This window comes from Oryctolagus cuniculus, chromosome 5 (genome assembly GCF_051225735.1).
Source record: "Oryctolagus cuniculus isolate XC-2025 breed Fujian yellow rabbit chromosome 5, ASM5122573v1, whole genome shotgun sequence".
NCBI classification, from domain to species: domain Eukaryota; kingdom Metazoa; phylum Chordata; class Mammalia; order Lagomorpha; family Leporidae; genus Oryctolagus; species Oryctolagus cuniculus.
The window spans coordinates 24272369-24289834 of NC_142871.1; the positions used below are offsets into that span (position 1 = coordinate 24272369).

At 43.5% G+C, this 17466-nt stretch overlaps 1 protein-coding gene across 6 annotated transcripts in view; it reads right to left on the bottom strand.

Moving 5' to 3' along the window:
- Positions 1 to 4415: 4415 nt before the first annotated feature.
- The window catches only part of STX11 (syntaxin 11), a 40915-nt gene continuing 27864 nt past the window's right edge, over positions 4416 to 17466 (bottom strand). For all 6 annotated transcript variants that reach the window (XM_089333672.1, XM_070073474.2, XM_089333671.1 and 3 more), the window contains one exon: positions 4416 to 6217. In XM_089333672.1, coding sequence (XP_089189798.1) covers positions 5352 to 6217 — 866 coding nt within the window. In that variant the 3' untranslated portion in view covers positions 4416 to 5351. The remainder of the gene's footprint in view (positions 6218 to 17466) is intronic.

A 17466-nucleotide genomic window follows, 5' to 3' on the forward strand; every position in this document is an offset into this window, starting at 1 on the left:
AAAAACAGAAATACATCTGCTGGTAGAAAATACAATGCTAGTATTTATGCATAAAAGCAAAGATTATAGTTACCCTATTTTATTATTTTTTCAGCTATACACAATCTTTAGTCATTTCCTATCAAGGAACTTTATATGCTAGAGCCACAAAATATTTCCCTGGCATGTAACTATAAAGCATTAGGCCTGCTTTTACACGATGTGAGGGCATTGAAATGAAAAAAAAAAAAGACCTCTTTCTTTCCAAATTGTTGTTTTGAAATATGTTGTTAAAGCTCGGATAGTTTTGAATGATCAGTTTTTAAAAAATTCTAACTTGGGGCCGGCACTGTGGCGTAGCGGGTAAAGCAACCGCCTGCAGTAGCAGCATCTCATGGGTACCAGTTGGTATCCTGGCTGCTCCACTTCCAATCCAGCTCTCTGCTGTGACCTGGGAAAGCAGTTGAAGATGGCCCAAGTCCTTGGGCCCCTGTACCCATGTAGGGAACCAGAAGAAGCTCCTAGCTCCTGGCTTTAGATCGGCACAGCTCTGGCCATTGCGGCCATCTGGGGAGTGAACCAGCGGATGGAAGACCTCTCTGCCTTCACCTCTACCTCCGCCTCTGTATAACTCTACCTTTCAAATAAACAAACAAGCAAATAAATAAATAAATAAATAAGTACATCTTTTTAAAATATTTATCTGAAAGAGTTACACAGAGAGAGAAGGAGATGCAGAGAAAGAGAGAGAGAGAGAGGTCCTCCATCCTCTGATTCACTCCCCAATCGGCTGCAACTGCTGGAGCTGCGCCAATCCAAAGCCAGGAGCCAGGAGCTTCTTACAGGTCTCCCACGTGGCTGCAAGGGCCCAAGGACTTGAGTCATCTTCCACTGCTTTTCCAGGCCACGGCAGAGAGCTGGATCAGAAGTGGAGCAGCCGGGTCTTGAACCAGTGCCTACATGGGATGCCGGCACCATAGGCGGCGGCTATACCTGCTATGCCACAGTGCCGGCCCCAATAAATACATCTTTAAAAATATTCCAATTCATATTATTCCAGACACCGCTGCATCCTTGGTGAGTACCTTTCTTACTCATGACGTTCCTGAAGCTGTCACCAGTTATAATCTGTGGCTTGGCTGTGGCTGTAAGGTTTGGCATTTGGTCAGCTGGAAGGAGTCCTTGCTTATGTTAAAAGAGCTTTAAGAGACGTCCACATTGGTCCCTGGAGGATCTATTGTTTTTGTAACTGGTTCTTTCATTTCAAACATGAGCTTAATTTTCCTTGGTTAATGCAATTTCGGTAAGAGTTGAAGGTGACTGCATTCCTCCTCAGTTAGATCTGGTCCATGTGTAGATAAGAAAACTTGACAGAAGTCTTCCCTGCACTTGCGGCTCCTCAGGTGCTCTCAGTTTGAAGTTCAAAGCAGGTATGTGGGGTTATCATTATCTAAGCCAGAACACACCAAACGGCATTAGTGTTTTACATTCTCAGACTTACCACAAGGTCTTCTTCTTGCCCAGAGTCACCTGTCAGAGTCTGCCACGTGTGCATCAAATGACTGGGTAACGCCAGCACCACACATCTTGGTGGCCCCATAGCTCCATTTCCAAAGGGAAAAGCCATGTTTCGCATTTCAAAGGCAGGACCACTGTGCATGGCAGTCAGAGCCAGGGAGACTTTGGGCACTAAGGCAGGATGTGGGATATACCAACCGAGTCCTCCCCTTTAACTCGCTGATCTGGCCTTAACAACTTCTAGAACTCCTTCTGGGACTTTCTGACTCACAGCCTGGCATAAGTAGAGGAAAGCATTTGCCAAAGTAGGCAGAACAAACGATGACTTTTTGCTGGAACATCTCATTTCTTCTTTAGAACATGTTTGAACACACAAAGGCACAGAAATACCTTCATGAATGCAATTTCATCATTGTAAAAAAAAAAACTCTAATGTCCAGAAAAGATAGGATCTTGGTGTCTTTATTCTATTTTATTAAACTATTAACTGAAGAATGAGTCTTCACTTTTTCTTCAAACTTAATAACTATTCATTTACTCAGGTAACTAACACTCTCTCAAAGAGAAAGTTCTATAATAACAAAAATAATGAACATGGCACTTAACTTTTACACACCAGAAGTCTTCAAAAGCTCACAGACAATATATGCTATGAAAATACTATGCATAGATTTCAAAAAAAATTATACCAAAACAAATATCTTCTAATTCCATTTAAATAATTTAAATTCCATTTTTTCAAAAACTTTTTGCAGTAGTCTCACATTTAGCTATTTATTTCTCACAGCAAATCTATAAGTACTATTTTCCATACTGTATAAATGGAGGAACTGAGGCACAGAGGTTTTTTTTTTTTTTGTCATTCAGCTGGAGTGTGGTAGTCAGGATTCAGACCCAGGGAGCAGACTCCAGAATCTATTCACTTAATTACTAGGCTGCCACCAGATGGAAAGGGAGCAGTAGGAAGAAAGTCTTGGTTTCCCTAGGCAACCACTCATTCTTTTAGTACAGTAAATTACAGTAAATTTACTGAATTCTCTAATGTAAAATTTGGGGCATTAAAAAAATACACAGAGAGGGCCAGCATGTGATGTGGGGCTAAGCCTCTGCCTGTGGCACTGGCATAGGTGTCAGTTTGTGTCCTGGCTGCTCCTCTTCTAATCCATCTCTTTGCTGTGGCCTGGGAAAGCAGTAGAAGATGGTCCAAGTCCTTGGGCCCCTGTACCCATGTGGGAGACCCAGAGGTCCTGGCTCCTGGCCTCGGATCAGTGCTGCTCCGGCCGTTGCAGCTATCTTGGGAGTGAACAAGCAGATGGAAGACCTTTCTGCTTCTCCCTCTCTGTCTGTAACTCTGCCTTTCAAATAAATAAAATCTTGAAAAAAAAAAATACACACAGGGGGCCGATTCTGCCTGCAGTGCCATATGGATCTCATATGTACACCGGTTGGAGTCCTGGCTGCTCCATTTCCGATCCAGCTCTCTGCTGTGGCCTGGGAAAGCAATAGAAGATGGGCCAAGTCCTTGGGCCCCAGCACCCACATGGGAGACTTGGAGGAAGATCCTGGCTCCTGGCTTCAGATTGGTGCAGCTCCAACCATTGAGGCCATCTGGGGAGTGAACCAGCAGATAGAAGATCTCTCTCTCTCTCTCTCTCTGCCTCTCCTTCTCTCTCTAACTTTGACTTTCAAATAAATAAATAAATAAATCTTTAAAAAAAAATACACACGGGGTAGGCATTGCAGTACCGTGGGTTAAGTCACCGCTTGGGATGCCTGTATTCCTTATCAGTAGTCCTTGCTACTCCACTTCTGATCCAGCTTCCTGCTAATGAATCCTGGAAGATAGCAGTTAGTGGCTCAAGTGTCTGGGCCCCTGCCATCCAAGTGGGAGACCCAGATAAAGTTCTGGGCTCCTGGATTCTGCCTGGTCCTTCATGGGCTGTTTCTGGCATTTGGGGAGTGAATCAGCAGCATGAAGAGCTCTCTCTCTCTCTCTCTCTCTTTTCCTCCCTCTCTCTCCCTCTCTCTCACTATGCCTTTCAAATAAGTTAATACTCAGTCTGAAAATTCATTTACTTTAAGAGTAAATGAGTCTTTGCTAAGCAAAAAACATGCCTTATGATTTTTAACAAGTCAGAATTATCAATTATTCTCTCTTGTGCACATTTAGCTGGCTCTCTGTTTATAATACCACTTTTCTCTACAACAACAACAACAAAAAACATGGTAATGCAGCTGTGTGAAGACTTTTTTCCTCTACCTCAGGGAAAGGAATTAAGGTTAAACGTATTCCTGGAGTCAGCTGAGAAAGAAATCAGGAGGAACCCGAGAAGGGCCAGGTGAGATTGTATTTCCACAATTCTCATATTTAACCATGACATTAAAATTAGGTACAGGGCTAGATTTTCCTGGTCATAAGCAGGTCAGGCAGTGAGTTCCAAAGAGTTCACATATTCTTAAAATTCCACCTCCTGAAGGTCCTGGGAAATATGACTGCTAACCAAATTCACTCACATATTTAGAAAGAGTTAAGAGCTGACTTTGAAAAGGAGCAGGAGACAACATAAAAGCACGTTACAGCATTATAAAGTGATAACAAATCTCTAAAGTGTGATGATTTTGCTAAACTATTGTCACTCAGGAGAGAAAGCAAAACACCCTCATGTGAATTCTTTGCATTTTTCCTGTCCCTCCACCCCCATACTCATCGCTCCATCCAGGTGTTGCAGTCTCAGTAGTTAGTGGGAAAAATATTTTAACAATAGTTGTGAAAGTAAACTAAGATTTAAATGCTCCAGACACAAATATATAAAAGAGACATTTGTAAAGTCATGTTTTTTAAGCTTCTTGAAAAACAAGATTCTTTTAAAGTATTCCATTTTAATGCATGAAAGGAATGGTCCATGGTAAAACAAAAGTAGTATTTCCAAGAACACTTTTATTATCTCTAGTTATGTGTGTGACTTCGGCCTTCAAGACCTATCTTTACCTCCAAAACTGATGCAGAGTTGTTCAAAATAAAGTTTTGATCCTATTTAGACTACGACGATGCAGATCAGAGTGAGTAAACTCAAAACAAGCAAACCAACACCAATAGCCAGAAAAAAGTGTTTTTCTTGATATATATGCCATATTTACAAAATTGAATAAATTCTTATTATGTACACACTTTAGTGAATATCAGTATTTTGCATTTACAAATAAGTGCATAAATAATCCGAAAAATACATAAAATGTGATAGAAACAAACTTCAATTTGAGAGCCTGTTTCATACTCAGTGCTTTAAATATCTGGAAAAATAATTCCAAAATACATTCTGGTGGAGACATTAAAAGTGAAAGAGATAAGGAAATAGTAGGCGTGGGCAGAAAGGTCGACACGTACACAGAAATCATAGCAGAAATCAACGGACGAGAAAAGAAGGACACAGCTTCTTTCCAAGATCGATTTCACTCAAAACAGAACAATATCCAAAAACGGTCGCGACAGGGCATATGGTAAGTTTTGGAAATGCGTGCATTCCATTTGGGAACACTAAAGTGACTTCCTGGAGTTCATTAGGAAGAGGGCCTTGGACACAGACCTCCAGTCACAGCCCAGGTCAGATCCCTCAGATCCGTGTTCGGCTTTAATTAAGAGGATAAGGGTGCTGTGCGCACAACTTCAGTGGGAATCAGTCCCCACTGAGCAACCGTCTAATGGGATCAGCTGTTTCTCCAGCCACCAGCTGGGTTGCAGCCCTTGAACCTCGCGTACCTTCCGTCTCTAAAGCCCGAGTTACGCTGGGCGTGGGGACCTCTCGCCGGCTTCCCTTTGGTCCCTGCAGGGCGCGGGCAGTGGTCCAGGGCGCCCGCTAGTTGAGGCAGGGGCAGCAGAAGCAGCAGACGGTCCGGCAGGGGTTCTTCTTGTACTGCACGGCCTTGCGCACCTGCGCCTTGGCCTGCCCGGTGTAGTCGACGGTCTTCTGCACGTTGAACTCGATGACGTTCAGCGTGTCCGCCTGCTTCTCCACCAGCACCGCCATCTGCAGGAAGAGCTCGTGCACGTCGCGGATGCGGCTCTCCAGGCGCAGCAGCTCGCGGTGGCGGCTCTCGATCTCGTTGAGGGCCGCACGCGCGCCCTTCACGTCGGCCAGCAGGTTCTCGGAGAACACGTCCCACTTGCCTTGCTCGAACATGTCCTCGATCTGGTCGCCCGACACCTCCTTGCCCATGATCTCCAGCTGGCGCTGGATGCGGATCTTGCAGTTGTCGCGCTGCTTCATCTCGGCCTGGTTGTACTCGTGCATGGCCTGCTGGAAGGCGCGCGCCAGGGCGCTGTACTGCGCGCTGGAGATGCGTGCCACGGCCGAGTGCGCGCCGTGCTGGGCCTCGGCCGCCTCGCTCAGCTCCTTCAAGGCGCGCAGCTTGCGGTGGATGCCCTCGCCCCGGGCCTTGATGGCCTTGGCAATGGAGTTGGTGTCCCGCTTGATGCTGCTGAGGCGCCGCATGGACGTGAGGAAGCGGGCGTTCTGCTTGCCCAGCCGCCGCACGTCGGCCATCAGCAGCTGGTTCTCCTCCTGAATGTCCCGGATGTCGTGGTACAAGGACTCCAGGATGTGGTCCGTCTCGAACACGATGTCTGGGCGGGGCCCGTCAAGGTCATCATCGCTGTCTGGGAACTGCTGGTCATACTGCTTGGACAGCTCCAGAAGTTCGGCTAGCCGGTCCTTCATTTTGCCTGCAGGTACAGATACGGAGGTTAAATCCTGTTGCCAGAGTTAGATACCTGCATTCAGGGGAACTGAAGCTTAAAATAAAGAAATGATCAGCTCAGCACTCTCAATCCTTCACTGCCAGGCTTAGGCAGTAAGTGCACTAAAGGAGCTAGACAAGCTATACATTCTGTTCACAGGTGAAAACAATTATAAATCTGAAAGGCATGGGTATAACCGGTATTGTGGTATAACCAGTTAAGCTGCTACCTGCGACCCAGGCATCTCATATGGGTGAGGGTTCAAGTCCTGGCTGCTCCACTTTCGATCCAGCTCCTTGCTAATGGCCTGTGAAAGCTGTGGAAGATGACCCAAGTACTTGGGCCCATGCACCCATGTGGGACCTCCGTATGAAGCTTCTGGCTTCAACCTGTCCCAGGGAAGTGAACCAGCAGATAGCAGCTCTATCTCACCTTCTCTTTCTCTGTAACTCCACCCTTCAAATAAATAAAGTAAATCTTTGAATGGCATGAAAAGTTGCATTTTATAACCCATACTCACTTGCAGCTCACTATCACAGGTGAGCAGAACTCAATCAGCAATTTAAACTTTTAGGTTGTGTTGGGAAACAATGTTTCCTTGCTTTGCATTTTCCAAACATGGCAAATCAGAACAAGCACACACACAAAAAAGGAGAAATCAGAAGAGGTTTGCAAAATAAGGATTTTGAGGTCAGCGCTGCGGCTCAATAGGCTAATCCTCCGTCTGCGGCACTGGCACCCCGGGTTCTAGTCCCAGTCAGGGCGCCAGATTCTGTCCCGGTAGCTCCTCTTCCTGTCCAGCTCTCTGCTGTGGCCCGGGAGTGCAGTGGAGGATGGCCCAAGTGCTTGGGCCCTGCACCCGCATGGGAGACCAGGATAAGCACCTGGCTCCTGCCTTCAGATCAGCGCGGTGCGCCGGACGCAGCGGCCATTGGAGGGTGAACCAACGGTAAAGGAAGACCTTTCTCTCTGTCTCTACCTCTCTCACTGTCCACTCTGCCTGTCAAAAAATAAATAAATAAGGATTTTGAGTAAAGATAGTTTGCAGGGCTTTGGGGGCTAACAAGCGGCTATTGCATGGTTTGCAACTGTCTCATTCCTTTTCCTGTTCACAGTAACTTAAAAAATAGCTCCAATGCCTTATGACTAGATCATAGTTTCAATGTTTCTCAAAGGCCCATATATTGAAGACTAGTTGGTCTCCAAAAGTCTTTTGTGTTAATGCTTAATGTATTAAGAGTGGAGATTTGATCCAATTATGGTGATCAGGAGGTGGCCCCAGTGGGAGGTCCTTAGGTCACTGGGTGTGTGTCCTGGGAAGGAAGATCTACAGACAAGGTTGGTGATAAAAGCCCAGTCACTTTCTCACTCGCTCTCTTTTTCTCTCCCTCCCTCCCGTCTCACCAGGTGATCCTTTCTGCACACATACTTCGCCATGGCTGGTCTCCATTCTCATCAGACTCCAGGCTAACAGGGCTGGTGTTCTTTCAAAACCTTAAGTTGGGGCCGGCGCCGTGGCTAACTTGCTTAATCCTCCACCTGCGGGTGGCGCAGGCATCCCATATGGGCGCCGGGTTCTAGTCCCGGTTGCGCCTCTTCCAGTCCAGCTCTCAGCTGTAGCCTGGGAGTGCAGTGGAGGATGGCCCAAGTGCTTGGGCCCTGCACCCGCATGGGAGACCAGGAGGAAGCACCTGGCTCCTGGCTTCAGATCGGTGCAGTGCTGGCCACAATGGCCATTTGCGGGGTGAGCCAATGGAAGGAAAACCTTTCTCTCTCTCTCTCTCTCTCTCTCTCTCTCTCTCACTGTCTAACTTTGTCAAATAAATTAAAAAAAAAATGAGCTGAGGCAAACCTTCCTACGTCATAAGTAGCTTCTCTCAGGTATTTGAGTTGTGGTAATGAAAAGCTAGGACACCATATAAATTATGTTTTTAATTTCTTCCTCTTAAAAATATTGCAGAAGAAAAACATGCTTAAAGTAAAATATCAAAATTAACAAATAAATCTAAGAAATACAAAATTTGGTCACTGAGATTTCCTTACTTGTCTGAATATCATTTACCCTAATGCTACGCACCATTAACAAAACTGCTTTAAAAAAAAAAAAGCAGCCATCTTTGGTCAGGCATTGGGACTCAGTGAGTTAAGTCATCACTTTGGATAAGCATCCCATGTTAGAACACCTGTTCAAGTCCTAACTGCTCTACTTTTGATCCAGCTTCCTGCTAATGTTCCCGGGAAAGCAGCAGAAGATGGTCCAAGTTCATGGGTCTCCTGGTTCCAGGCTCCTGGTTTCACCCTGGCCTGGTTGTGGCCTTTAGGGAGTGAACCAGCAGGTGGAAGATATCACTCTCTTTTCTCTGTCTCTCCCTCTGTCTGTGTCACTCTGCCTTTCAAACAAATCAGATCTTTTAAAAAAATAGCAGTTTTTCCATTAAATATGGAAATTTTCAATTATTCACAGCCTAATAGCAATAAAATAACATACTCTCGTTTATCCCTGCTCTGATACAGTATTTGACCACTTTTAATACTCATAGCTCTGTGAAACAAATGTGGCTGTACAAGCAGAATTTCCATGTTTCTCTAAGTGTGGTTTGGCCCTTTTCTTACTTAGCAAGGCAAAATAATGTTCTGTATGTATACATTTTTTCCAGTGACGTGAAAAACTTTCATTTTTAGTAGCATGTATTTGCCAAACTAAAGGAACATTTTGCCCTTAAACATGAAACTTTATAGCTAGAAAGGTTCTCTTTCTGTTACATAATTTGCCGAAAATGGGGAGAATGTGGTGGCACTTAATGGCTACATAATTAATCAGGATCTGATCTCAAATTAAAAGCTTCTTTCAAGTTGAAGTAATTAAATTTATCTAGCACCACTAATGGAATACTGACAAGTTGGATTTAGCAATAAATGGAAGATGGTGAAATATTAACCATGGCCTCACACCCACCATGATCATCACTTACATAAATTAAGCAGAAGTTTTATTCTATGATGGTGATTTTTAATATAACAAATAATCCTGCTTAAAATGCAATTTCTGCTATCTGGAGAATAAAATTAATACCAGACCTTCTCAATGACAGGGATGGTAACTCTCCTAGCAGGATGAGTGAGAGGCAGAAAAAAACCTCAACCTAGACCTTAATTATGCCTTCCACTGGCCTGAATTTCTTGATATTCAAACATTTTCTCACTTTGAACACAATTCAAAGGCAAGTCACAAATTGGGGGAGATTGCAACACCTGGCAGATAATGGCTTAAGATGCTTTATATGTATGTTCTTTTTTTAAACTACCCCCAAAATATCATTCACCTGGACAATGAATAGGCAATTCATAATAAGAGGAAATTAAATATCAGAGAGTATAAGAGTAGTTGTATGCCTTGTGCATTCTGGATACCATTTATGGGAGACCCTCTAGGTTTTTTTTTTTTAAAGAATTATTTTATTTATTTGAAAGACAGAGTCACAGAGAGAGAGAGGTCTTCCATTCTGCTGGTTCACTCTCCAAATGACCGCAACAGCCAGAGCTGAACTGATCCAAAACCAGGAGCCAGGAGCTTCTTCCAGGTCTCCCATGCAGGTGCAGGGGCCCAAGGATTTGGGCCATCCTCTACTGCTTTCTCAGGCCAAAGTGGAGAGCTGGATTGGAAGTGGAGCAGATGGAACTCAAACCAGCGCCCATATGGGATGGCGGCGCTGCAGGCTGGGGCTTTAACCCACTGCACCACAGCGCAGGCCCCAGACCCTCTAGTCTTTATGTGAACTCTATGAAGTAGGCACTGCCATTGTCAGAGCTGATATCAGCACATGGAGATTAAGGAGGTCACCCAAGGTCTCCAGTAAGTGGAGTCAGGTTCCAAATATTTAAAAGTGTAGTCATAAAGACATTACCATTAAGCAAGGAGATACAAATTAAACTGCTTAGATTTTTTTCCCACCTAGTTAACATGATTTTTGTAAACAATCATTTTTTAATGGGTTAAGATTCTGGGAATTCTAAAAAAAAATGCTAGTATGCAGATAACTTCTTAAAACATTTTCATTATATTAGAAAGACATAGAAATAGGCATGCACACACACAAACACAAACACACACACAGAGAGAGAGAGAGAGAGAGAGAGAGGGAGGGAGAGAGAGATTCCATCTGCAGGTATTTTCCTCAAATGCCGACAACAGCCAGGGCAGGCAGGTGGAAGCCATGAGCCTGGAATGCAATTCAGGTCTCCCATGAGGGTGGCATGAACCCAAGTACTTGAGCCATCATGGCTGCCTCTAAGGGCCTGCATTAGCAGGGAACTGGAATCAGAAGCAGAGCCAGGATTTGAACCCAGGTACTATGATGTGAGATGTGGGCATCTTAACAGTTGCACCAAATGCCCAGCCCTGGTAAGAGGAGTTGGATAAGAAATCAAGGTCAGCCAAGAACTCACTGTCAGTGTCATGAGGCAAAATAGCAATCTATGAAATCCAGTAGGTAGATTAAGCAAGAATGTTGGAGACCTTCTCTGGAGTGCAGTTTTGCAATAGGGGTATAAAGCAAAAGCTTTTCAATTGTACATTTGCTTTGACTTATGTACATTTATCCTAAGGACCTATATAATGTGTGTGAAGCTTATAGATGTACATATGTTCATCATCACAATGTTTTTGAAGAAGGTTGGGAATGATCCAAATGCAGAGCGATGAATTACAGGCTGCTACATAAATTACAGAGTTTAGAAAACTGAATAGCATGACAAGTGTAAACACTCTCGTAGGTAGAAAAAGTAGAGAAAAGAATCTGCATCATTTCCACTCATGTATTCTGAAATAAAGATTTGAATAATAGACACCAAAATGGTAATAACTGTTTTCTTTGAGTTGTAGAACTATAAGTAGATTTTATTTACATCCTTGGGCTTCTCTGTATACTCCACTTGATCTTAGCTAAAAGACCGAGAAGTGATTCTCTCTGTATATTCCAAAATTTTTGTAATATTCACATGGATTTCATAATTAAATAAAACCTCATGAAACATGAGTGTTATCTGCTTGAAGAATTCCTTAGCTGCTTCTTTAAGGTATATGCATTATAACCAGGCTCATCTTTGCCACCTGGGGAATTGACATTGGCTAGCTAGCATGGAGTTGAGCCATATCCATCTGCATAAGCTAGTGTCCATCATATTCTACTCTACAACAAGTAGAAGAATAGATAAATATTGATTAATATTGATAAATATTGATGAATGGGGCAGGAATAGGTGCTGGATGCCCCCCTTGCACCCTAGCCAAGCTTTGTGAGGCACTGCAATGGAAGGTAATGGGTGGTTAAGGGACAGTGCCACATACCAGGACACTAGGAATCACTTTGTAGGTATTCCACAGACCAGAACAGTTTCTCTGCTCTGCATTGCTTTCCTAAAGCCACAAGAAAGCTATTTGGGGAAATCATCGTATTCACAATATAAAGAGGAAACACAGTTCAACCAAATTTAAGAAAAAAATGGCCTCGCAAGATGTTCAGGGACAGTCATTCCCTCTCAAGACCTAATAATCATAAAATCATAGTTCATAGATCAGGTGAAGAACCAAGCTCACCAGAAAGCCCAAGAGCATAATCAGGTAAGGAGAGAGAAAGGACAGGCACAGGGGATGTAAGGATTCTCCATGGAGGTAGACATCAAAAAGGCCTTCCCCTGGCCCTGCTGCCCACCTTTTCTGGCCCAGCCCAGCCCCAGATGAGTGGATCTCACCAACATCAAAAGTCTCCTTGTTGCCAGGGAGTAAGTATTAAGAAAACTGTAACAGAAAGTCAACTAGGAGGCTATTTTTGAGAATGTCTCCAGAAGTTATAAGAGTATGTCTTACTGAAGTTACACCAAAATATAGATGCGATGACAAAAGTCCTATCAACATAACTTATATACGCAGTAGCTTGATTCTGTGACAGTCTAAATGGAGAACTATGTAAAACAGAAAGGAAACTCGAATAATTTCATTGATCTCCCTGTGCCACTGTGAAAAAGAGTAATGTAATAAGCCTTGATGAATTATCTTCATCCAATTGCTAAAATAAGCTCTTTTTTGATTCACATGGAGGTGAAGAATTCAAAAGAAAATTTACAATCAACCACCAGAATGTCTACTTCCACTTTCTAATATTCTTTCAGACAAGCACATCTATCCTGAAAACTAGGGTCAAAGGGGGAATGGTTTAAGCTTCTCTTCACTGAGCAATACTGTTTCGTGTAGGAGCAAACACAGGAACAGAGAAATGATGATAGCTCTGTGGCTCTGTCTTTAGTAGGACACCGAGTCATCTGGAAAGTTCAACTATTACCAATACCAAGGACTCTATAGAGTTTCTGATTCAGTGGAGCAAGGATGGTTTTCAGGCGACTCTAATGTACACTCAAATTTGTGAGCCATTCCATGGATACCTATCATGGCAGTGTTTTATTCACACATACCATGCAATTCTGGAGAACTTCTAATACTCCCCAGGTTAAGGGCCATTTTCATGAGCAAACAACTGAGAGGGAAGGAAAGGAGTAGCTACTGCCTCTTCCCAATGGAAAACTGGTGGCCCTCATTAGCACCGCCTTCTGGCACCTTGGGATGGAGTTAGACAAGAAATGAAGGTCAACCAAGAATGCACTGTCAGCTTCGTGAGGCAAAATAGCAATCTATGAAATCCAGTAGGTAGAATAAGCAAGAATGTTGGAGATAGTTTATTCTAAACCCTACACTGTAGGATGGACAATTACAGTTGTTCAAGGCACTGGTCAAAGTGGGGGGTGAACAAAACTGAAGACTGAGCTACACAGTTAAGTGGCCCACCCAGGTACACGAGCGAATTCTCTAACGGCATTCACAATGAACAGTGAAGATGGCATTACTCTATTAGCTAAATATGCTGGCCACTCATACCCAGGTCTTGCTATGAAGAACCTCCTGTAGTTGACACATAAAATCTTGATATTTTTCTGTCTCATCAGGAAGAAAATATTCAGAAATCTGGTTCCTACCTATCTTAGAAGATCAATGAATGGGGTGATAACTATATAAATAATTAATACACAGGATGCTACAAAAACCAGTCATGGAAGTCACTGTTCCCAACACTCCTCTAAGGGAATCATTCATAAACACATATCTCTGACCATAAAGCGGAGGCTTTGTACCTGCTTCCTTTAAGAAGAACAAAATAAAAACTCATTCGCTGTCATGGGATGTTTTGATGTCCCACCCCTCGACCCACAAATTCATATGCAAAAGCCCTAGTCCCAGTATCTCAAAATGTGGCTTCATTTGGAGACAAGGTCTTTAAAGAAATAATCAAGTAAAAATGATATCCTTAGGATGGGCCCTCATCCAATATGACTGCTGTCTTTTTTTTTTTTTTTAAAGATTTGTTTATTTATTTGAAAGTCAGAGTTAAACAGAGAGAGGAGAGGCAGAAAGAGAGAGGTCTTCCATCTGCTGGTTCACTCCCCAATTGGCCGCATCCGAACCCAGGAGCCAGGAGCTTCCTCCGCGTCTCCCATGCAGGAGCATGGGAGATAGCATTTGGGCTATCTTATACTGCTATCCCAGGCCATAGCAGAGAGCTGGATTGGAAGAGGAGCAGCTGGGACTAGAACCAGCACCCATATGGGATGCTGACACTTCAGGCTAGGGTGTTAATCCGCTGCACCACAGCACTGGCCCCAGGACTGCTGTCTTAAGAGGAAATTTGCACAGAGACATGACATGCACAGAATAAGGATCTGTGAAGACAGAGGGAAAAGGTGGCCATTTGCAAGCCAAGGAGAGAGACCTCAGAAGAAGCTAATCCTGCAGATACCTTGATCTGAGACTTGCGCAGCCAGAACGGTAAGGAACAAATCCCTATTGTTTGAGCTACCCAGGCGGTGGTCCTTTGTCACAGCAGCCCTAGCAGATTAATATATTCATCAAACAAATTTTGTCTAACATCAAGAAACAAAATCTTTCTCTGGTTCACAACAATGTGTTAAAGTAGGGTCCAGCGCTATGGGGTAGCCAGTAAAAGCCACCACCTACAGTGTCTGCATCCCATATGGGTACCGGTTCCAGACCCGGCTGCTCCACTTCTGATCCAGCTCTCTGCTATGGCCTGGGAAAGCAGCAGAAGATGGCTCAAGTGCTTGGGCCCCTGAAACCAAGTGGGAGACCCTGAAGAAACTCCTGGCTCCTGGCTTTGGATTGGTGCAGCTCTGACCATTGCAGCCAATTGGGGAGTCAACCAGTTCATGGAAGACCTCTCTCTGCCTCTCCTTCTCTTTCTGTGTAACTCTGACTTTCAAATAAATAAATCTTTTAAAAAAATGTTAAAGTATTTGCATAAGAGAAATTTCAGACATGGGGATACTCAATGCAGAGCAGAGCAAGGCCTAGATCAACTCATGTGAGGTTTATTACATGGATCAACTTAACAGACTACAGGAGGGAGGGGGCTGGCATTATGGCACAGCAGGTTAAGACACTGGCATCCTGAATTGGTTCAAGTCCCAGCTGCTCTGCTTCCAATTCTGCTAATGTGTCTGGAAAGGCAGGAGATGCTGGCCCAAGTGCTTAGGCCCCTGCCAGCCTTCATGTGAGATTTGGGTGGAATCCTAGGCTCCTAGCCATTGTGGCCACTTGGAAAGTGGACCAGTGGATAGAATATGGAAGATGTGTGTGTGTGTGTATGTGTGTGTGTGTGTGGACTCTACCTTTCAAATAAATAAATCAATCTTTAAAAAGGAGAGAGACTACAGGGGAGAAACACATCGTAAAGAAGTGGTATACACACAGTTGCTTATGGCATTTAGCTATTTGTAAAGCAAAAATGATGCTGTCCCCAAGATGTATGCTCCAAGTGAGAACCTGCAAACAATACCCAAGTTGTGAACTTCAGATTCTGAAAATAAATATACATATCCTATGCCCTGATTTTTAGTACTTTAAAACGTGTTAAGAGAAAATGCTGATATAAGTCAGAAGATCCACCCATTGGTCCATATAGCATCTTAATGAGCCTTTGTGTAGGGGTTATATGAAGTTCATGTCCTTGTGAAAACTGGAAGGTACCCCTTTCCCTAAGTGGCTGAAGACCTGCCCCAGGGCACATGGCCTAGTGAGCTGGGGATGGATGGACTGCCAGCCCCTTGAATCCTTGATAAGATCACAACATTTACTGTCCCGTGTTTGCCCTGCACACACCTTTCTCAATCTTCTTATCTAGTCCCATGTGCCCAGACATGCCACCACCACAGGCATGTGGGGACCAGGAAACTGCACAGGCACCGAGTCACAGGAATTTAGCAGTGGCTTTCTAGAACCCACCATAGGAACACAGCCACCAAAGGATGACCACTTTCCCCAGTAGGTTGATTCACACCCATAAATAATAATTTTACCCAACTGATAAAACTCATTATTCTGCTCTGTTTCTTGATTTTAACAATGACACATCTAAGAAGGATACATTGCTCTTTGGACTTCTAAAAGTTATAGGCTACAATAAAAACTGTCTTAAAGTACTTAAAAAGTTTTTTTTTTTTGCCTTGCTTCTCATAAAGTTAATTTAAAAAATAAACAGGGGCAGGTGTTTGGTGCAGTAGTTAAGACACCAGTCAGGATGCCTGCATCCCACATGGGAATGTCTGGGTTTGAGTTCTTCTTTCAATTCAGTTACCTATTGATGACACTCTGGGAGGTAGCAGGTGATGGCTCAAATATTTGTGTCACTGCCACTCACGTGGGAGACCCAGATTGAGTTCCCAGCTTCAAGCTTTGGCTGGCCCAGCCCTGGGAGTGAACCAACAGACGGGGGATCTCTGTGTGTCTGTCTCTGTTTCTGTGTGTGTGTGTGTGTGTGTCTATTTTGAAATAAACGTAAACAAAACAAAACTTGTGTTGAGGCTCCAGCACTGTGGCATAGTGGGTTAAACCACCACCTGCAGCACCAGTATCCCAGAAGTTTCTTCCAGGTCTCCCTGATTTCCAGGTGGAAGAGCAGGGAGATGGATCAGAAGTAGAGTAGCCAGGACTTGAACTGGTGCCCATGTAGAATGCTGGCACTGCAGGCAGCAGCTTAACCTATTGAACATTTTATTAGGACCCATTCCACAATATAGAATTGAAGCATGTTAATTGAGATGGATTATAATTGTGAAAGTCACAGGCTAGATGAAATAATAAAAAATATATTTCATTTCCTCTTCCCATAAAGCAAGAAGAAATGGCTCAAAGCAGGCGGTCTCCACTTTTCACTCTTCAGTTCCCTCAATCAGAATTTTCTGCTAATGTGTGCACAGAAGGCGGTCCAACATGCGTGGTCAGTACAACTGAGAGTCAGGTTAGTACTAAGAGCATTAAGCCTTTGAATGTGTTCTGTAGAAAGACACTGTAAATCCAAGCAGCTACTCTGTACCTATCTCATACATTCTGCTCTACAGCTAACACTAAATAGCACTTGTGATGTACACAACCCAGCACTGGGCAATGTGCAGATGTTAGCTCCGTTATCCCTATGAGATATCATTGTCATCATCCTCAGTTTTTAGAGGAGGAAACTTGAGATCCAATAGGTTAAAGCAGTTGCCTGAAGTCACATAGTTCATAAATGTGGAGCTGAGATATAAATTCCAAAGCATGAATGAGAATCCTTCTATGATCTACAGAGCTACACCAGCTTCCTCTCCAAAGCCCCTTCTCCCCAAAAAAAGTTTCCAAAATCTTTCATCTTATAGGGAATTCATTCCCAAACGGAGGTTTTATATTTGGAACAATTAATAGCATCTTATTAGTTTTCAAATTAATATTTTTGCACATGAATCCACCTACATATGGATTGACACATGACAATATTTTTACTAATATAATCTATGTGTTTTACCACTCTAATTTCCTCACATCAGAATTTGTCCAACAATGCACCATTTCAGGTGTTAGAACACTCACAATCAAGCAGGAAGTCACCACAACTTTACAAAAATCCACAAAATTATTAACTATCTGAAATAAGAAAGCACAGATACCTGGCAATGGGCGTTTACAGTCAGGTGCATAGAAGTGATAACAGGAAACAGCCGTAGCTGAGCTTCCTAAGAGAGGAGAACTGGAAGGTCAAGGCTCAATCACCTGTACAAGTTTTTCAATTCTGATCTCTATTAGTATTTACAAACTGAAACAGCTATTTCTTACATCTGATTTGGCTTGGGCCCTGGAA